Below are 23,060 nucleotides of genomic sequence, written 5' to 3'. Positions count from 1 at the left end.
AAGACCATAAATCAGTTCTGATTCACTTTTGCTACCTACCATATGAGTTATTAAAGAACTCTTGGTTTTCAGACCTTTGTGGCTATAGAAACTGGATATAAGAGATAATGGAGTTCTGGTTGATATTTAATGAAAGTAAAGCTAATTTCCATTTTTTTAGTAAAAGTTGTTGTCAGATCACTTGAGTCAGAGCAACAGATATGTTTGAAATATGCAAAGTGTTTTTTCATTTTATAGTAAAACATCCGAAAATATTTTTGCATGCAATTTCTTTGTTTACCAGGTGGATGGATGATGGCCTAGTAAATGACATCACACCAAAATTGATAGGAGACAGACCTAATACATACATATACACAAAAGCATTGGCAGAATATGTTGTACAACAAGAAGGAGCAAAGCTAAATGTGGCGATTGTAAGGCCATCAATTGTTGGTGCCAGTTGGAAAGAACCTTTTCCAGTAAGTTGTTAGAAATCTTTGTAAATAATTGGAATTGGGGATTTTAAGGCATAATTCTGTATAAAAAGAGTTGGCAATTTTTTATGAGCAGGTTTTGTTTACTGAACATGGCTTACTATGGCAAAGTTGTTTCTGTTTGTAGAAAGAGACACTCTTATTGGTACTTTTATTTCTAATGTAATACTGTATGTATACATATGCAGATCAATTTTTAAAATGTTAATTGAAAATTAAATCGAAGGCTATGGTGTTGTCTGGAGTCAAAGGAGACCATGAGTTTCCTTCATGATTGATGAGGGATTGGACTCTGACACGTCAACGTTTGTTGGAGTTTAAAATTATTTGCAGATTAGTTTCCCTTGCAGAGGTGAAGGAAATAGAGATGAGAATATTCAGATCTTATTTTATTTCATTTGCTTTTTAGTACCAAAAAGAGGCAGGCCTTCCAAGAGGTTGACTCCTCCCTGTATAGATTACAAGCTAAGGAAGATAAGAGATTTCTGTGATCTGCTGTAGAAAAGCAAGGCATTATGGTATTTGTGAATCCCTGAAATAAGAGAAAACATAAGAGATAAATTGATTTAGGAAAAACTTAGGTCTCTGTAATGGTAGTAAATGATAGTATCTCTTCTGTTGCTTTGGCATTATTCTGTTTTCTTCTGTTTTATTCAGTAATTTTGAGGAGGATTTACCATTTCCCTCAGTCTCAGGTTACTGCCTTAGTAAATAGCACAAAATCAAACTTAAACAGTCATCATTTAGCTAAAATATTTGACAGATATAAAATTCTCTTTGCAGAGAGTTAATGGAAGAGTAGGTACCCCTTTGGAAACTATTTTACTTAGTCATTTGCAATCTCAGAGGAAGACTGCTTCTATTTAAGATGGGGAGAAATATTCTGGCCTGAATCTAGTCTGTTTTTTAGGTTTTAGAAGAAAACTACCAAGTATGTATGTGGAGTTATAGATTTCAAATGATAAATCTCTAGTTTCATAATATTTCTAAGCTCCCTCCCTTTTTTTAATTTTTGGTATTAGGGATGGATTGATAACTTTAATGGACCAAGTGGTCTCTTTATTGCGGTAAGTAAGCCTTTTGTTTTATTGAATATTCTGTACTTTTTTTCTGTTTTCTGTGTTTCTGTATATTGTGTATATGTGCTTTGGCTTATATATCTTAAGGTGTTGTTTTTAATTTCAACAAAGGCAGGGAAAGGAATTCTTCGAACAATGCGTGCCTCCAACAATGCCCTTGCAGATCTTGTTCCTGTAGATGTAGTTGTCAACATGAGTCTTGCGGCAGCCTGGTATTCCGGAGTTAATAGGTATATGAGATGACAGTGTCACTTGTTAAATATATAGTAACTGAGATGGGAATACTAATGTTAAATAATCCCTCATAACTGATATTTATCAGTTTTATTAACCCATACCAATATTATATAGGCATTATCACTTTAAACTGCAAGTGGTGGTTTAAATAGGCGATGAAGTGGTTCCATCAGCAATTATTAAGAATTAACATAAATTCTTGTGTACTGCCCACAGGATGGACAAGGTCATTAGAAATTTTAAAAAAAAACATGTTTTTTTTAAAATCCAAACTAGAACTTGGTATAAACTTGGCATATATAAAGAGCTAAAATTTGCAGAGAATGGCTTACATATATCAAACATGCACACTAGAGCCCTTCAATCAACTCATGGGCCTCCTTTTAAAAGAGAGTAGTAGCATTTACAGGTAACACCTAAGCCTAAACACCTAAGCTTCTTAATAACTTTTTTTCTAAATAATAAACTGCCCTTATTTTTGAAGTCAGTATTTTATATCTTAAAAAGGAGGGATATGATTATATGAATATATTGTTTCTGGTGAAAGAGAACTCAATTCATAATTGTTTCAGCTAGAGCCTCTGAAAATGGGAAGGAGATAGGAAGAGCTGAGGTTGTTTGTTGTTCTTTTTCCTCGCATGAAAAGCAGACACTCCTGCTAATACAAAGAAGAAAATAGGAAGTCTATATTATTTTTTATAAATAATTTTTTTGGTAGAATAGGGAAAAAGGGTAGTGTAAATAGTCGTTCAGACACAAAAATTAATCCTTTAAAGATAATATTTTAAATATTCACTGTAGAAGAGGTACCCATCATCCTCATTTCTTCCTACTTAAGTATCATGTAAGATTTAGATTGGTTAAGTTTAGCCTCTTCTTATGTTTCATTGCTTTGATCTTTGTCTTTGCAGACCAAGAAACATCATGGTGTATAATTGTACAACAGGCAGCACTAATCCTTTCCACTGGGGTGAAGTTGGTATGATTTTACCTGTGTTTTTGAATTTTAGAATAAATTTTAACGAACTTAAAATGTTCACTGAGTTTTTACGTTAGAATAACCCATGAGGCATTAAAGCCACCAGTTACCAATTTATTCTTACTTTAATTGCCATGTTAGAATATCTACTAGTACTGCCTTTTGGTCCTTAATAATGTTTCATAAATTTTAAAATATCCTGCTGTATATTCCTTCCTCATCCCACCCTTGTCTGACCCTTACTATTTCTCTGCTGCCATCTGCAGCAACGCCTATAGATACTCGTGGTATGGAAATAATGCTTTTTTCCTCCCTCGTGGGTACTCTCAATCCTGATGTTCCCTGTTCACAGGCAGTATCACTTCCAACTACAAGAGTTGGTATATTGTAGGAGATAGCTAGTTGTCCTAAGAGTAATAACTGAAGGAATTAGCAAGTAGAAAACATGTTGCCAGAATATTTTCTATTACATTTATTAATCTGTTTAAATTCACAGATTCACAGCAGGTAGTGTATATGCTATGTTACTTGTTTTAGAATAGGAATAGTATAACTTAAAGGCCTACTTAAATTGAATCATTTTTAAGTTGCTGGTTTATGTTTTCAAATTTAAAGTAAAATGTATTCACAGTGTTGATTTAGTACTAGGTCTTATTTTACCTCTAATTGAACAATTTTTGTTACCCTTGAGGAGCGATTTGATTTTAAAGTAAATCTTTGTCTTTCATCCTCGGGTTTTTTATGGCATTTTTATTTCAATTGAAAGATTGACTGTTAGAGCATATAAGAAAAAGAAAATCTAGGGTGCTTTTTATTTTATGATAATTTGTATTCTTTTACGAATTTTAAAACACTTTAATGAGGTAGGTTTTTTGTAGTCTTTCATTGTGTTATGAAGTTTAGCAAAAATCAAGTTGAGCTTTATTTTAGTGAATATTCCAGTATACATTTCCATTGAAGTATTAACATACATGATAATAGATTTGATTATTTTGATATTGCATAACCTAAATAAATTACAACAGAAGTTAATTTGGGGTTGTTTTAAGCTTGTTGATATATGTTAATTTGAGCAACTTAATTATTCACAAGCAAAGGATGATGGTTTCCCTTTTCTTTTTTAAGTAAGTACAGTAATAAGAATCTGGAAAGAGGAACAGAAAGAAAGAAGCTATCATGAGAGGTGAAATATAGAAACTGACATTGTAAACTGATGTAGGTAAAACATTAAAAGGATTTTTAAGAGTGAATTTTAGCAAAAATTCATTCATCTAATTAAAATTCATAAATAGTGGCAGTTCTAAAATCATTTATGAGTTCAGCAGTCTAATACCCATATTCTCTTAGCTACTATAGAAAATAGAAAAGTTTGTTTTTTAAATGAGCAAACTCTTACATCTTTGGTAAAATATTTTGCTTTGTAAAAACATGTGTTTTTGTTTTTTTTTCTCAAAACTTCATTACATGGTTATTATCAAAGCTGTTACACAACTTTTCTTCCTCAGAATACCATGTAATTTCCACTTTCAAGAGGAATCCTCTCGAACAGGCCTTCAGACGGCCCAATGTAAATCTAACCTCCAATCACCTTTTATATCATTACTGGATTGCTGTAAGCCATAAGGCCCCAGCATTCCTGTATGATATCTACCTCAGGATGACTGGAAGAAGCCCAAGGTAATGGTGACTAGCTCTGTCTTATCTGTTCCTCTGACTGTTAAACAACCCATGCTTACGCTAAAATGCATATTAACTCTGTATTTGTTTATGCTTATGATAAGGCTTAATGGCCTTTTGTGAATGAGAAGACTCTTGAATTTAAGAATTTGTCAGAAAAGCGAAGGTAGTATTATAATTCACTCTGTTCTAAAGTTTGGATGATAAATTATTGTCATGTGTTGAATTCTAGGTCTAACTTCAGGTTATTTTTTCTGAATAACAAATAACATTCAAAATGCTTTGACGCTTATTTTTCCTACAGGATATTATCTAAATCATTCCTTCAAGATGAATCCTTTAAACCAAGTATTCAGGCGCCCCAATATTAAGTTGTATTCCAACAACTTATTGCTTCATTATTGGAAGGGTGTCAGACATACAGTACCTGCATTATTGCTCGATCTTGCACTCAGGTTGACAGGTCAGAAACCGTGGTAAGAAGAATAGCAGTAAATACACTATGTATTGGTAAGGTGGTGGAAGCTTGCTGGAGAGACAAAAAGTCGCTAGCATGAGCTTACCTTTAGAATTACTAACCTGATTAATCACAATCACAGTCAGGATGCTAGGACATTTCTTAGAAATTAAGCATATTTGGGGAGACTAACTGTGGATCTCATCTGATTGGGCCATTGATCCTCCAGAATCCCATACTATAGGAAATGTCCAGCGTCAAGGTTGTCATTGTTATTATAAGCTGAAATTGAGCCCTTTTCTCCCCGTTAAAAACTTGGAGGTGAGTTTTATAGGGGATTAAGGGTTAAATGTTTTGCTTTAAGTGGATTGTGCAGTTTTATATGAAAAAACCTAGGATGCGTCTAGAAAATTAACTGCTTGAGCTATCTCAGCTTCCTATTCAGCTTATAATATGGTAATTACCGTTTTTGACTAATTTTTAAGGTTGAGAATTTAAAACAAAAGTTAACAAATGGAAAACTTTCTATTATAGTTGTTACGGCCTTTCTTTCTTTTCTTTTTTATTGAAACCCCACAAACTTAAATAAAGTAATCCTACTGTCTTTACCACAATTATAGTGAAATATACTATAAAATATTTATTTTTTTAACTACATTGGCATTATAGTGGAGCCTTTGATTAGAGAGTTCAGGATTTGAGTATTTATGTATAAAGAAGATGCTGATTCCAGAACTTTCATCAACTGCTGAAAAAAATAAAAGTGAGGTATCTTCCAGTTATAGTGTATCAGGATCTGAGTTACATGTAGGGAATTTTCTGTGGATTCAGTTGTCCATTATGTTTCTAACCCTGTATGTTAAATATTGAAATACAAGAGAGGTGTTGAATTGAACAACTTTAGAATAGGTAAAGAAATACTCAGTGGAAAGAAGATCCAAAATACATTAAAACTATCTTCAAGTTTTCCTAGAATGATCTGCAAAGTACAGTATTTGTCATTGGCAACATTCTTTCGTGGCTAAAAAGCAGATGTAAATTTATGAGTGATGGCAGTGATGCTGTCTTGATATTAATAAAGTTGTTGCAAATTAGAGCAGAACAATCAAAACTAGGTCAAAAAAGTAAAATAAGTTAAATATATCACAGTGCTTTACACAGAAAATGGGACTTAGTAAACTTAAAAAATGAAGAGCCAAAGTTTATTAAATAATTTATAGTAGATGTTGCTACATAACAAATCATCTCAAACTTAGTGGCTTAAAACAGCAGTAGTCATTTTATTTCTTTCAGGATCTGGAATTCAGGAAGGAATCCACTGGGCAACTTTGTCTTAGAGGTCTTTCATGTGATTGTGGTCAGATGGAGCTGAAAGGGGGGCGTGCAGTGGAACAGCTGGTATCACTGTCTCTTCATATTGTGTCAGGATCTCTTCATAGAGTCTCTTTGCAAGGACCAGTGGTAGCCTTAGGGGAATTGGACTACTTACATGGCAACTGAAGGCTTCAAGGAAAAGTGCTTCAGCAGGCAAGGTGGAAGTTACGTGCATTTTCTGACCTACCTAAGGAAATCATGCAGCACTACTTCCACCTCACTCTTTTAGTCACAGGCGAGTCACAGATCCTCCAAGATTGAAGAAGAAGGGATATAGAGAATAGTCAAGATCATCTTGTAAATGAACGGGTGAGATGAAAGGTATTGTTGCAGCCATTTTTGGAAAGTGCAGTCTGCTATAGTCAGGCCTCTGGTGCAAACAATTCATATTCCTCCTACATGGAAAATACTCTTGCCTTTTCCCCCCAAAACCTCTCTGACATCAGCTTGAAGCCAGTGTGGTCAGCGAAATCTGGTAAATTGTGGATGAAGCTCTTTAGGAGTGTTTTTTCAGGTATAGTTCCTCAAGTGTTAATCTGAAAACCTGTGAACTAAAGTGACAGGTTACCTGCTGCCCGTCCACCCAACATATAATAGTGAGACAAGCATAGGAAATACTTGAGACAGTCTTGTTCGAAAGAGAGAAAAAGAGAGGCACGCAGCAATCGCTGGTCCATAACAGTTCTGCATTCCAGCAGGGTCCCGTTTGATGGTTTCTTAGTTAGGGCTCATTCCCACTGCCTGGTTGTTTTCTGAGGCTTTTGGCTCTCCCCTCTGAGTCATCCTTCTTTTCCCATAAAAAAATGGCCTGTGTTTGCAACTGAGTAGCCTTTGTACCCTACTTCCTGCCTGTAAAAAGTTGGGAATCTTCAGGGCAGGGATTGGCAAACTTTCTGTAAAGGGCCATATAGTAAATATTTTAGCCTTTGTGAGCCATGGATTCTGTTGTAACTACTTAACTCTGCTGTTAAATGTAGCTTCCATCTTGTAACTACTCAATTCTGCAGCCTTAGGCAATGTGTAAATGAATAAGCATGACTGTGATCCAATCAGACTTTATTTACAAAAACAGGTGGATTTGGCCCCTAAGCTCTGGTTTGCTGGCCCTTGATCCAGAGGCCTCTTTTCATTTGGTACTGTCTCTGTCCTTTTAAGTGTAAACTCATAGGATTCCTTTTAAAACTGTGTGGGTTTCCCATGTATCTATTTTAAAACAATCCACTCCATTATACCAAAGCCCACATATCTTTTTGAGACATAACCTTCTCTATCTTGGGTTCCTTATGAGGTTGCTGTGGGATAACACCCTTGAATCTTAGATTCTTAGACTCTTACATCCTGCCTCTTAAACAATAGAGCTTATGTAAAGACATAAAGATGTCTTTAACATCTAGAGTGAAACTTTTGTTTGTCTGAAAGGTTCTATGAAGTATACTACCTTAAATCTTTCTGCGGTCCTAACGAAGAATCTTATATTTACATTCTGGATTTGATCTATCCCCAGAAGATGTTTCTTAAAGAATTCCTGGCTGGAAATTTACATTCCTTCCACATTGCACCCAAACAGATAGTTCATTTTTTAAGATCATCTTTGAGGAAATCTTAGCTAGATCATCGAGTTTATTAGATACATTTTCCATGTGACCACAGGTGACAATTTTGTTCTTTTAACTTCCAACATTATTTTCCTCACTTACCTTGAAACTCTCACCAACAGTTTCCTTAGAGCCCTTTTATTTTTTCCACTAACACTCTTGGTCCTTCCAGGATTTAGCAGTGGTTTCCAGGGCCTTCCAGTTTCTGTCTGCCCCCTAATCCTAAAGTCAGTACTGCATGTTTAGATTTTTATTATAGCAGTCCCTCACTCCCAGTACTGATATCTGTTCCCATTATTTGTGCTGCATAGCAAATCTTTCAAATTTATTATCTTTCTTTTTTTAAAAAATTGAGATCTAATTGGCATCAAACTTAGTATCTTAAAACAGTAATCATTTCATTTATTGCTCATGATTTCTGTGGGTCAGAAATTCTAGAAGCCTTTGATGGGGTGTTTTTTTCTCAGGATCTTTCAAGTGGTTGCAGTCATAGGGGCTGGAGCAGGTACACTGTAGGAATGGTAAAGGAGAGGAAGGGTACAGAGCAGCTGGGTGGCCAGGCATCTTTCTCTCTTCATATAGTCTCAGAGCCTCTCAATGTGGTCTCTACACGTGGACTAATTTGGGCCTCCTCACAGCCTGGCAGCCTCAGGGGGAGTTGGACAGCATACATGACCTCTGAAGGCTTCAAGGGTGAGTATTCCAGTGAGCAAGGCAGAAAGCTACATCACTTTTTCTTACCTCCCCACGGAAGTCACACAGTGTCACTTCCACCTCATTCTTTTTGTATAAGTTACCTTCACCTCTTAATAGGGTGATAATTAAGGTGATATTATAGGTGAACATGTAAGATGGGAGATAATATTTGCAGCCACCTTTGGAAATTAAAATTTGCTACAAATAGGAAACATCAAATAAAGAATCTTCTTACATGAGGTTTGTCCTGTACAAGGCTTCCTAAGTATCAAAGCAGGAATGCTTTGGGAGCCTATACTGTGAAAGCAACAAGAGACATAAAGGTTTTTTATTTAGGCAATATTATAAATGTTAAATATAAATATAGCAAATTTATATTAATTTATATGTAATATAAATTACATATTTACAAATATAAATTATATTTAAATTAAATTTAATTTAAATTTATATAAATTTAAATTAAATTTATATTTGTAAATATGTAATTTATATTATTTAATTTGTTCAGATATTTACTGAGCAAGGTACTTGCCTCTATACCTTATATTGGGGCCTTAATATAATGCCTACTTCTGCATTAAACTAATGTCAGTCATGTCATTCGTGATGTCCAGTTTACTCATTTACATTATTCTGAGTACCAGCTAGATAAAAATCTGACTTACTGTATATCTTGACATAATTTAAAAAGTATACACATCATATGGATTCCTGGTTAATAGTCACTGGGGACTAAGATGCATGATATTATCACATGTAGAAGCAGTATAAATTATTTACTCTAGCTCTTGAAATGTAGTAGATATTTCATCACTCTTAAAATGGTATTTTAAAAAAATGTTTCCATTGTCTTGTTCTTTTTTTGATTATTTAGCTTAACTTTCTCCAGCTTAACTTCTCTGAATATGATATTTTTTTATCTTTGTGATTCTCAGTGGAGGACAATTTTGCCTCCCTCAAGGGACATTGGACAATTTTTGGAGATGTTTTTAGTTATCACAACTGGGGGATGGGTGCTACTAGCATCTAGTGGGTAGAGACCAGGGATGCTGCCGAGCATCTTACAGTGCACAGGACAGCCCCCTACCACAAATAATTATCTGCCCTAAAATGTCTATAGTGCTGAGGTTGAGAAACCCTGGACTAGATGACCGTTAAGATCTTGCCTGCCTCTAAAAGATTGTGATTATTTTTTACAGGTTGCTGTAATAAAGAATAAATACTCAGAACATACATGGCAGTGTAGTCCCAGGCATCTGCTCTTACAGCATGTTTAACCAGAGATTGATGGTGCAAAGTTTTAAGTTTCTTTTTATCCCCCATAGTATTCAATCCAGAGTTTTATTGCTTGATAAGTATTCTGTGAACTTCACACATATATGACCTTTCAGATTCCTTCTCCCCCTCCAATTTTTTATTGTCATTATGGCTGAATCAGTGATTGGTTTTAGGGTAGTTCTGTCACTTGAATGAATCTGAAAATAAGACTAGGTGAGAATTGTCAGTGAAAAAGGAGTTAGGAAGAAAAACTTTTTAGTAAGATGTATGTTGGAAAATCACATTAACTAAATATGTGTATATGTGTGATTCAAGTGTACTATACTGGCTGTGATAGTGGGTGTTAATTACAAATCTGTTAAATCTTTTTGTTGTTTTTTAGAAAAAAATTGCCTAATCTCTTTTCTAAAAGCAGCATGAATTGTTTTTTTTTCCCTTCAAGTACTTTCTATTTGAACTATTCCTGTCCACATTTAGCCTTTGATGCTCAATAATTCTTTTTGTGTTTAATGGAGGTTTTATTTTGGAATTGCTTCCTTGCATGAAGTACAGTTTTTCTTTACATAGTCCATGTTGCCTCATTTTCTTTCAGTATTCTGGATTTAGGGTTTCTTTCTAAATGTATGTGTCATCAGAATTTCTTAGCTAATGTTACTGTTTTGATTTCCCCCCCCATTTCTAATGTTCTAATTTTCTCCTATTTCCCCCGTTTCTGAAGCCCAAAATTTGGGGACTTCTAAACTGCATATAATGCTATTCCTTATTGTGGGACTATAAATAGAATTCTTTTTAAGTATTACTTCACACGTAATTTTTCTGTTTACCAGAGGTTAGGAATTTTTGGTGTGTGTTTTGTTTCAAAAAGTTCTTTCTTCCGTTTCTCTACTTATCATAGGTAATTATTATTGTATAGATGTTGCTTTTCTGGTTAGTGTTATGATATCAATGACTTATGGTGAGCCATGATATATAAAATGACAAATTTAAAGATTAAAGCCCTTCACCCTTCTAAAAAGAAACAAAAAAAGTATCGAACTCCCTTGTTTCCATAAGGATGGATATTGGGGACATGGAAGGTGAGTGAATATCTTGAATATCTTGAATATTTTTTTCAGAAAGCTGTCAACATGAGTCATTGATTTCATGGCACGTCCAGACAATCACGGAACCCGTTAGTGTTCAAGAGAAAGTTATTTAAAATATATATAGAGAGTTGACTAAATGGCAAATGAATATTTCTGTATACTTTGCTTCCATGATGCTGAAGAGTTGAGATTATAATGGAACAGTATGTTATGAATTCACAGATAATCTTAGTAAAATGCAGCTGAACTAAAATGTGGCTTAAGGAACAAAAAGGAAAGGAATACTAATTGAATCCATTTATTTGCTTAGTATTGTATGTAGAAAATTTGAGCATGAAGTATTGCATTTCCTTTGAAAATTAATTTCATATATCAGCAGAACTCTCTTTAGGCATTTACTGCTGCTTAAATTCAATTACTGCTGCTTAAACTTACTGCTGCTGTATTAAATTCATTTTGGATTTATAGAATGTTCTTCTAAGATGCAGAAATATTCTTATTTCCTGGTGGTTTGGTACACTTATTGAATTACGTGTTACAATTTTATTGTTAATGTCTCAAAATAGAAACTGGTACCCTGGGTGGTGATGAGATTTTTCCCTATCTATGCAAATTATGAATCTCAATTTTTCTTATAATACAGGATGATGAAGACAATAACTCGTCTTCACAAAGCTATGGTGTTTCTTGAATATTTCACAAGTAATTCTTGGGTTTGGAATACTGACAATGTCAATATGTTAATGAATCAACTAAACCCGGAAGATAAAAAGGCAAGTATTTTCTGTTTTATATTAGAAAACAAGTAGCATACTAATTAGAGTATGCTAATTAGCAACTCGAGAAATAATTGAGTATTTTCCCCAACCATTATACAATAAGAAATTTGATCTATTTATAGTCTCCCATTAAAGCTTCAGTCATAATTGGTGGTGATAAAGTTGCTTTATCCTAGAATTTATAATGTAAGTATGAGAGTAGCAGAGGTATTTTCAAAGCATGATTGACATGTTGATTCTCTTTTTCTCTTTAATGTCAGATTCAAAGAGAATTTTGACTTCTTTATGCATTTTCCCCCCAAACACTCTGTTTTCTTTAAGTTTTAAGGAAAACCTTCTCTCAGAAACTGCTTTTCTATACTCTTTTACTTTTTGCCATTCCACATTTTGCTCTCTGTTAGTTTGAAACTAAACTCTGTATTTTCTTTTTAAGGTTACCTTAGATATTTGAACATGCATACTTAAGAAAGTCTAAATTGAACAATTTCTGTAGTCTCTTCCTTAATAATATTTAGGACCATAAAATGTTTTAGCTCTGATTACCATCCTCATTAACTTATATGGTTATATGTTACTTTAGTTCTCTACTTAAACCTCATAATTAGAAATGATTATTTTGTTCAGTTTTACTGAGATTTAACTATATATTTACTAGAGTCTTTGCTATAAGATCTTCTCTTTAGGGTCATTTTTTTTTCTGCTTGAAATATATCCAGAATACAAGAATATGTTTGAGTAGTAGGTATGTTGGTAGTGAATTCTCAGTTTGTGATTATGTTACATGATTTCAGCACATTAAAGACAACTTTCTTTTTATATTTGTCTTATTTTCTTGGTGTTGAAAAGCCAGTCTAATTTGTGGCTGCTTTACAGTATCCTTTCTTTTTTTTTTTTTTTTAAACATCTTTATTGGGGTATAATTGCTTTACAATGGTGTGTTAGTTTCTGCTTTATAACAAAGTGAATCAGCTATACATATACATATGTTCCCATATGTCTTCCCTCTTGCGTCTCCCTCCCTCCCACTCTCCCCATCCCACCCTTCCAGGCTGTCACAAAGCACCGAGCTAATATCCCTGTGCCTTGCGGCTGCTTCCCCCCAGCTATCTACCTTACTACGTTTGTTAGTGTGTATATGTCCATGACTCTCTCTCGCCCTGTCAAAACTCACCCTTCCCCCTCCCCATATCCTCAAGTCCGTTCTCCAGTAGGTCTGCGTCTTTATTCCTGTCTTACCCCTAGGTTCTTCATGACATTTTTTTCCCTTAAATTCCATATATATGTGTTAGCATACGGTATTTGTCTTTTTCTTTCTGACTTACTTCACTCTGTATGACAGACTCTAGGTCTATCCATCTCATTACAAATAGCTCAATTTCATTTCTTTTTAAGGCTGAGTAATATTCCATTGTGTATATGTGCCACATCTTCTTTATCCATTCATCCGATGATGGGCGCTTAGGTTGTTTCCATCTCCGGGCTATTGTAAATAGAGCTGCAATGAACATTTTGGTACATGACTCTTTTTGAATTTTGGTTTTCTCAGGGTATATGCCCAGTAGTGGGATTGCTGGGTCATATGGTAATTCTATTTGTAGTTTTTTAAGGAACCTCCATACTGTTCTCCATAGTGGCTGAACCAATTCACATTCCCACCAGCAGTGCAAGAGTGTCCCCTTTTCTCCACACCCTCTCCAGCATTTATTGTTTCTAGATTTTTTGATGATGGCCATTCTGACTGGTGTGAGATGATATCTCATTGTAGTTTTGATTTGCATTTCTCTAATGATTAATGATGTTGAGCATTCTTTCATGTGTTTGTTGGCATTCTGTATATCTTCTTTGGAGAAATGTCTATTTAGGTCTTCTGCCCATTTTTGGATGGGGTTGTTTGTTTTTTTGTTATTGAGCTGCATGAGCTGCTTGTAAATTTTGGAGATTAATCCTTTGTCAGTTGCTTCATTTGCAAATGTTTTCTCCCATTCTGAGGGTTGTCTTTTGGTCTTGGTTATGGTTTCCTTTGCTGTGCAAAAGCTTTGAAGTTTCATTAGGTCCCATTTGTTTAGTTTTGTTTTTATTTCCATTACTCTAGGAGATGGGTCAGAAAGGATCTTGCTGTGATTTATGTCATAGAGTGTTCTTCCTATGTTTTCCTCTAAGAGTTTGATAGTTTCTGGCCTTACATTTAGGTCTTTAATCCATTTTGAGCTTATTTTTGTGTATGGTGTTAGGGAGTGATCTAATCTCATACTTTTACATGTACCTGTCCAGTTTTCCCAGCACCATTTATTGAAGAGGCTGTCCTTTCTCCACTGTACATTCCTGCCTCCTTTATCAAAGATAAGGTGTCCATATGTGCGTGGGTTTATCTCTGGGCTTTCTATCCTGTTCCACTGATCTATCTTTCTGTTTTTGTGCCAGTACCATACTGTCTTGATTACTGTTGCTTTGTAGTATAGTCTGAAGTCAGGGAGCCTGATTCCTCCAGCTCCTTTTTTCGTTCTCAAGATTGCTTTGGCTATTCGGGGTCTTTTGTGTTTCCATACAAATTGTGAAATTTTTTGTTCTAGTTCTGTGAAAAATGCCAGTGGTAGTTTGATAGGGATTGCATTGAATCTGTAGATTGCTTTGGGTAGTAGAGTCATTTTCACAATGTTGATTCTTCCCATCCAAGAACATGGTATGTCTCTCCATCTATTTGTATCATCTTTAATTTCTTTCATCAGTGTCTACAGTATCCTTTCTTAATTTAGCAAGGTCTAATATAATATTGATACTTCTACCTTTTCTTGGATAATGCAAAGGGTAACACCTATCTGCTATGTTGTTATGTTTTTTAATTCTGTATTTATGTTATGTGCCTCACAATCATTCCTATTGTAGTCTAGTCAATTAGTATTCATATAGATTTACTGGCATAATTGTCCTTTTACTGCTCTTATTTCTTCCTCCATCGTCCAGCCTCCTCTAATTATTCCAGACTTCAATCTGGAATCATTTTCATTCTGCCTAAAGAGTACCCATTAGTATACTTCTTCTAGTGTGTGTCTTCTATTGATGTCAGTTTGTATCCGTTTTTATTCTTCTGGGACTATTTTTATTTTTCAAAGATATTTATACTGGTATAGAATTCTATGTTAGCAGCTTTCTTTGAGCACTTGGAAGACATCTTCTCATAGTCTTTCGGCTTCTACTGCTTCTTTTCAGAAGTCAGTTGGTCAGACTAATGTTTCTTTGGAGGTACTCCACAGTGCCTTCTCTGGTTTTTAAAAAAATTTTTTCTTTGACTTTCAGCAGTTTTACTCTAATATGTGTAGATATATGTGTGTATATGTGGTATATGTGTGTTTTGAATCTTTGGCTTGGTCTCTCACCATTTTTGGAAAATTTCCAGCCATTGTCTTTTCAGATACTGCTTCTGTTCTATTCTTTTTCACTCTTCCTATGGGAATACAGTTGCACATATGTGTGACCTTCTCATAATATCTCATATCTTGTCAAGTCTCCATTTCAGTGCACTGGTACTTTAGTGATTTATTTATGGTAGCTTTTTTATTTTTGGTCTAGAACTTGCTATTTTCAGAAATAATGGTAAATTAAATTGTGAATAATTTATTACACCAAAAAAATTACCTGATTGTGTGTGGAGGAGCACTGAGCAGTGTATAGCCCTCTTATTTTGTCATGAAATAGCATTTTTGTAAGGCTTTCTTTTTCAGATTTATCTACCCTTTTCATCAAATGGCCTACTTAAATTTATCTAAATTCCTAAGCCAGCTTTCATAGCATATTCTATCTCTTGATGTCAGTACTATTTCTCTAGGAAAATTAATCTGTGTGGTATGCAGGATGTTCAAAAAGAAGAGATAGTGTAGACAGAAGGAAACTGGAAACAGGTATATTGTTACATGTATAAAAGGAATACTTAGGTCTCTTTGGACAGTGGGATTTTGTCAGTTTATCTATTTATTTTTAATGGTGCAGGCTTCTTTCTTCTTTGTGTACTCCTCTTTAAAAGCTGACATGAGTTTTTAGATTATCTTCTCAAATGTTTCTTTGTTTAATGGACGATATGAAATAACTTTTGTGAATAGCAGTAACATTTAAAAAATTAATACAGTAAATGTTTTGTAATCATGTCATGTGGAATTAGCCTTTAGAAAAAGTGTGAATTTTTGACTGGTTGTGAAAAAAATTATCCAAGAAAGTAACCAATAATTTTTTTGTTTATGTAGACTTTTAATATTGATGTACGACAGTTACATTGGGCAGAATATATAGAGAACTACTGTATGGGAACTAAGAAATATGTATTGAATGAAGAAATGTCTGGCCTCCCTGCAGCTAGAAAACATCTGAACAAGTACGTTTTTATATGGGTTTGATTTCATCTTGTCTTCCTTATGAAATATTATAATTTTTTCTAAGCTGATAAATTGAGATACTGCTAATAACATATTGTATCAATATTTAAGAAAAGTGGTTGCCTTTGAGCTGTAACTATGGTAGTATTAATTTAGCCTATGATTGTTGAACCTTACTATTTTCATCAGCTTATACTGTCCATTAGTAATAAAGTCAGGTGGAATTTAGTTTTAAATATCACTCTTATCTTCCCTTATTGCTAGTGAAGGAAGAAGTAAAGATATTAGGAGAAAATAAAAATATATTTTAAACTGGAGGTAATGTAAAGTTTCTTTTACCCTATTTAAATACATCTTTAGAAGAGGAAAAGAGGTATAATAATACATTATTCACTATAGAACTTTTCTCCTTGTTTATAAAATGGTTGTAATTATTCTCTTAGTCTCTTATAAAAGTAATACATACTAATTGTTAAAAAAAAAAACCTCAGAAAATAGAAAAGGAAAAATTACTATTAATCCATTATTCAGAGATGCAGTTAGTTTTAATAGTAATCTCTTTTATTCATAGTAATTTTTTGTGTGTGTGTGTGGTACGCGGGCCTCTCACTGTTGTGGCCTCTCCCATTGCGGAGCACAGCCTCCGGACGCGCAGGCTCAGCAGCCATGGCTTACGGGCCCAGCCGCTCCGCGGCATGTGGGATCTTCCCAGACCGGGGCATGAACCCGTGTCCCCTGCATCGGCAGGCGGACTCTCAACCACTGCGCCACCAGGGAAGCCCCCATAGTAATTTTTTAATACAAGTTTTATAACAGTTTTCAAAAGTCTCACATTATTTTTCTTGTGCTTTCAACTCTTCGAGAATTTTTAGGGCAGCTAGTTGTATAGATGAGGAAATGGAGACTTAAGAAAATTGTGTTTGACAAGGTCGTATTGTATTAAGTGGCAGGGCAAACTAGAATACTGATCTTTGACTCCTAATTCAAAGCTCTTTTGTCTACACCCATTGTTTGTGTGTTGTTTGGTTAACCCTTGAACAACATGGGTTTGAACTGCATGGGTCCATTTATTGATACATGTAGATTTTTTTCTACAAATACATACTGTATTACTACACAATGTGAAGTTGGTTGAATTCACTGATGCAGAAACACGGGTAAGAAGGGCTGACTGTGAAGTTATACTTGGATTGTTGGAGGGTCGATGCCCTAACCCCCACGTTGTTCAAGGATCAACTGTAGTCCTATATCTTTCACTGCCTGTTGAAGTTAATGGAATTTATGTAACAGTATTGCATATCTAAAGGATATATATTCCTTTCTAACACCATTAAAAAACATCAAAAATGTTTTGAAACATGAGCAAGATAATGTGCATGTTGCTCTTTGAGAATAGGAGGGTCTTCCTATTTAGAGCAAGTGCCATGTTTCTTTCATGAATGAGGACTTGTCCAGTTGGCTTTTGATCCTGTGACTGAAGGAGTAAATTCACTTGTCTGACAACTTGTAAGCAGCTAAAGATGTCCAAAAAATGTTTATTTTGTCTGTAGGATGATGTATATGATGAATCTACCTTTTTAGATTAGATAGGAAGCTCTGAAGTACAAGAGATATGTCTATTGTACCTACTAATGTACTTGCTGACTAGCACAGTATAGGGCATACAGAAGGATGCTAAATAATACTTGTTAAATAAATAAATTTGCATCCCAAATGTAGTTATAAAAAAACTTAGCATTATTCGTTATTAATAGAGGTAATGCATTGTTTGATGGACTCTTGTCCAGAATGTGCACAGTCAGGTTTGTTTGATGTTTGCTAACTTTCTAATTTAAGGAATTCTAGTTAGTTGTTGTGTTTTTTTAATAGATTTATTTATTTACTTTTGGCTGCGTTGGTTCTTAGTTGCTGTGAGCAGGCTTTCTCTAGTTGTGGAGAGCGGGGGCTACTCTTCATTGTGGTGCGCAGGCTTCTCATTGCGGTGGCTTCTCTTGCTGCGGAGCACTGGCTGTAGGCGCATGGGCTTCAGTAGTTGTGGCACACAGGCTCAGTAGTTGTGGCTCACGGGCTCTAGAGCGCAGGCTCAGAAGTTGTGGCACATGGGCTTAGTTGCTCTGTGGCATGTGGGATCTTCCCGGACCAGGGCTCGAACCCATGTCCCATGCATCGGCAGGTGGATTCTTAACCACTGTACCACCAGGGAAGTTGCTTCTAGTTAGTTTTTAAATAAGTTGCAGCTTAATATGGATTTGAACTTTGATTAGATTAAAACTGAGCATGAATTATCTGCTGTCCAACAATATTCTATTCTAGAAAATAGTATCCAGTACATTTCTTGATTTGCTTTTCAGGTTGAGGAACATTCGTTACGGTTTCAATACTATCCTCGTGATCCTGATTTGGCGCATTTTTATCGCAAGATCACAAATGGCAAGAAACATCTGGTACTTTGTGGTTAGTCTGTGCTACAAGTTTCTGTCTTACTTCCGAGCATCCAGCACTATGAGATACTGAAGACAAGAATTTAGCATTAGAACATCTATGCATATGGTGGTCTAAATGCACAAAATGTAAAATGTACTTAAGTCATTTCACCTTTTGTCAAGACATTAAACCATCTTAACTCAGAGTGTGGAGTAAATTATGGAACATTTTATGTAACATATGCTCATAAAAACCTAGTGAATACACTGTGGTATGCCAACTCAAATCTATAATAGCCACCAAAACCATGACTTAACATTTTGATCCCTGGGGAAAAGGGGTTGGGTGAGGATAGGAGTGGGGAAATAGGAACACTGACCAGTATAACTGTGCAATTCTGGAACATATTAATTAAAATATGCCTTAACATACAGTGATTTTCTAATTATAATATTTAGTGCAGTGGAAAGCATTTATTTGGACAGGAATACTAGCTAAGTGGTAGATATTTGATTCTTCAGTGTTTGATTCTTTTCATCAGTTCAAGTGGGTTTTAGTTTTGTTAAAGTTACAACCAAACTATTTTCACCTCATCCTGTAAGGTATTGAGTGGTCTCAGACATGAGAGACACGTTCTCATTTTTCTTTCTCTGATTAGAGGTCTGATGCATATCATTTTTCTATAAGCAGTCAGTTGCTTTCATAATCAGAAGGCTATATATTATTATAGAGGCCCTACTGGATCTAAATGAGTTTGAGAATCATGTCAACATATGCTATGTGTTTTTAGAAGGAAAATGAAAATTCAGTAAGACAGTTAGTATCAAAAAGAATAGAATACATTTTTCTTGACCACATTATGACCAAATGAAAATCAGTTCTGTGACATTTTGTTCATATTTTGAAGCTGGATGATTACTTGAGACTTTGACAAGCAGGTGTGGGTGCAGGGAGGAATTCACCATACTTATGCTCTCTGCCCTTTATAAATTTTATTAATAGGACTTTAAAAGGCTTATACTGTCTTTCCAATGAAAACTAAAAGTACATTACTATGGAAGAATGTATTTGCAGGTAGTCATAGCATTAAGAAAATGTTCTCATGTGTGTAAACACATACTAATTTTTGACCTTGAGAGCTGAATTTCTTCCAGAAAAACAAAATAATACATAAAATAATGTGTATAAAATTAAAGAACTTTATTTACATACCACATAAAGTAGCAAACTGTTGAATGAGTTTAAAGATATCATTTATTTTTTTCTGCATGTGGTTTTAGCTTTTAGAAAGGAATTCATTATAGAAACAAGTAATAGCAAGAAAATCGATGTATATTTTAATGATACATTATAATTCCCTTTAAATCTTAATAGTAGGTAACTCTCCTTACTGTTATAACACATTTGCTTTAACATATCAGCATAACATGTTCTAATTTAGCTGATCAAGTTGTACTATATTTAAATCATTAACAATGTATCTTGAATATGTTTAATGAAGTCAGTTCACAATACAAAAAGTTACATAGAACTTTACATCTTAATTTTCTTCATCAATTTAAATGCAATGTATAAGAAATTTATTTTGTTATTGTGAAAAAACTAAATGTAAAGGAAACCACCTTCTTCCATGCAGGTGTATAATCTTGAAAAGGAAAATGCTTCCATGTTGAAGCCAGATTTTCTGTAGTAAACCTTTTAAAACATTATTTTAAAAGAAATATGTATATAAATATAAATACATATGTATTCTTTGCAATGATACTAAAGTCTCTGGTTTAGGACCATACCTTGTGTAAGGTGTGAGAGACCATGGCAGTGTCTAAAGATGGAATAAATGATGATGCCTTTGATTTGAAGTGGCCCACAAAGTTAACTATAGATGCTCTATAAATTGAGTACTCCATCTCTCCAAATACATTTCCATAATGTGTTGAAAACATGCTAACATTTGTATGATTTTTACACATCTGCTGAATATACTTAGAACCAGATGAATTGTCTTTGTGTCTTGCAAAAGAATCAGGTACAACTTTGGCAGGTGTGTGAAGCACATGGAAGGTGTATGTCTCTGAACTCTGTCAGTTCTAGTAATTGTTCTTGTAATCTAACTTAAAGAAATGATAACTGGGAGGGTGCTGAGGCCACTGCATTAATTTTGTGTGTTTAGAATTCTTCTGTCAAAAGAAAGCTAATGAATAAATTAATATGTCATTCTGGAACTTAAAGTTCTAAAATTAGTATAAAAAGTATATAGGTTGTTAATCCTCACCAGCTTGACTTTAAGCTTAACTCAAAGATTTTGGAAATCATTTGTATTTATGTCATTTGCTAGATATGGTTTTTAGTTCTTTCTGATTGTGTTTTACACACAAACTCAAATTTTAACAGGGTAGCCTGTTAAATAAATCTAATATTTCATTTAACTTATTTGATAAAGCTGATTTTTAAACATTGGGTTTTTTCTCCCTATTCACCCTTGATTCTTATAATTCTAACACATGCATTTGTCAGTCGTGAAGTCATTATAACTGTATTTAAACTTGACTTGGCAACATTAATATGTTCAAAAACTCAACACAGAGAAGCATGGCAATACATTCTTTGACTTAAGGATGGTATAAAATAAATATTTTCTGAATCTGTGTAATAAAGCTTGGAAGCAGGGAGGAAAAATCTTCTCTCCCTTTTTTGTGCTTGTCTGTAGGAACTGTTTCAGGGTTTTTTGCTTTTTGTTTTAAATGTAAATCGATAGTCTTTTATAAGAAATAAATAGAAGCATTATTGGGTGCCTTTGTTTGTAAACCAAAAAGTAATAAATGAATCCCTATATTTCCATTATAGTATTTATTGTATTTTTACAATAATTGTCCTGAAAATTACTCATGGGGTAATGTGGTTAGGATTACAGGAAACAGTTCTCATTTATACTTCTTACCTTTTTAAAGGTATACTCATTACTTTTTATATCCTAATTTTATTGAATTCTAAATCTCTTACACAGCATTTTAGGGGAAGCATATAGGCAGGATGAATACTTTTTGTTAAAGTATCATTTTTATTTATTAGCTGGAATGAAGTGGTTTTTCTAAAAACAGTGCCAGGGTGTCATTAGGCTCCAGCTCCTCTCCTCCACATTGAATGATATTATATTAATTTATAAATACATTTGTTGTAATTTGTCTATTGAGTAAGTATAAGGAATCATTCATTAGTAATAGAGGGTAACTAAAAAAGGAGAGAGCTGATATCAGGCTGGGGTACAGGTGAATATAAATGTCCTTCCTAGCCAAGCTCTTCTAGGCTGACTCCAAGCTGTGACTTGAAAATATTAGCACTGACTTGCTCTATTTTGAGAAAAACTCCCTAATCTTTTGCATGAGAAGCTAGAGAAAGGAAGGTATACTGCATAACTTGATATAGAAATGTGTTAATTAAATTTACAGTCTCTGTGATAAAAGAAATATGAAATATTTTCTTATTGAATTAGTATTTTTATCTTGAGACATTTTCAAGTCATAGAATGAATGAATGCCTTTTTTTTTATGATGGTACTCTCTTAGCATACATCTCTGCTACCCTTAAGATTCCTAAACAAATCATCTCTGTCATTTGAGCATATTTGTTGAATTATTCCTTTGATTTTTCTTTATTAAAGAAAATTTGAGTAACATTAAGTTTGACGTGCTCCTTTGCAAGTTGATGGCTGTAAGAATACATTTATATAGAAAAATGTAAAGTGATAAATATGAGTTAAATATCTTTATGGTGGGCAAATAAGGCTGTAATTGTCGTTTTCTTTCTTTTCTTTCTCCCTCTCTTTCCCTCCCTCCCTCCCTTCCTTTGTCACAGATCACATACAATACCTATACTTTTATACGAGATGAAGAGAGTCAGGGACTTCCCTGGCAGTCCAGTGGTTAAGACTCCGCACTTCCAATGCAGGGATGCAGGGGGTGTAGGTTCAGTCCCTGGTCAGGGAACTAAGATCCCACATGCTGCGTGGTGCAGCCAAGAAATTTTTAAAAAAGATGGAGAGAGGCAGTGGAGATTTTTCTGAATTCATTAAAATATATAAGCATACCTCATTATTCTCTTCAAAATATTTACTTTGAGATTCTCTCCTAGACATTTGACTTTTTTTTTTTTATGGGGTTGAATTAGGTGTCCTCCAAAGATGCTTTGGAGGCAGAATTCCTTTATTTTCTGCTGTTATACAGAAAACCTAATTCTCTTTCTTTCTCTCTCTCTCACATATATCTGTTGGAAAGCTTATCTTCAGTTTTTGAGAGCAAAGTGTAACTAGAAAGTGTTAGGTTGAAACATAAAAATGCTAATACTTGATGGTCTTTGAACTACAAAGATAATCTCATATGACTCTACCCTAGTATTAGAGCTGCTTTTTTTGTTTTATTTTTTAACAAACACACCTGAACCTAAACATACAGATGAATGGATTTTATTTAAAATAGTAATCCCAGGAGAATATATATTTATTTCATCAGTACTTAATTTTTTGACATATAATACCTACTTCTCTGCTTTATGTTACATCTT

At 34.2% G+C, this 23,060-nt stretch overlaps 1 protein-coding gene across 2 annotated transcripts in view; it reads left to right on the top strand.

Moving 5' to 3' along the window:
• The window catches only part of FAR1 (fatty acyl-CoA reductase 1), a 75,537-nt gene extending 54,196 nt beyond the window's left edge, over positions 1–21,341 (top strand). For both annotated transcript variants that reach the window (XM_024757001.1, XM_024757000.1), the window contains 8 exons: positions 284–461; positions 1,499–1,543; positions 1,667–1,785; positions 2,704–2,771; positions 4,277–4,448; positions 11,580–11,709; positions 15,951–16,078; positions 18,431–21,341. In XM_024757001.1, coding sequence (XP_024612769.1) covers positions 284–461; positions 1,499–1,543; positions 1,667–1,785; positions 2,704–2,771; positions 4,277–4,448; positions 11,580–11,709; positions 15,951–16,078; positions 18,431–18,593 — 1,003 coding nt within the window. In that variant the 3' untranslated portion in view covers positions 18,594–21,341. The remainder of the gene's footprint in view (positions 1–283; positions 462–1,498; positions 1,544–1,666; positions 1,786–2,703; positions 2,772–4,276; positions 4,449–11,579; positions 11,710–15,950; positions 16,079–18,430) is intronic.
• Positions 21,342–23,060: the final 1,719 nt, after the last annotated feature.

This window comes from Neophocaena asiaeorientalis, unplaced genomic scaffold, assembly GCF_003031525.2.
Source record: "Neophocaena asiaeorientalis asiaeorientalis breed wild unplaced genomic scaffold, Neophocaena_asiaeorientalis_V1.1 scaffold504, whole genome shotgun sequence".
Taxonomy (NCBI): domain Eukaryota; kingdom Metazoa; phylum Chordata; class Mammalia; order Artiodactyla; family Phocoenidae; genus Neophocaena; species Neophocaena asiaeorientalis.
This window is presented reverse-complemented; position numbering and strand designations above follow the sequence as displayed.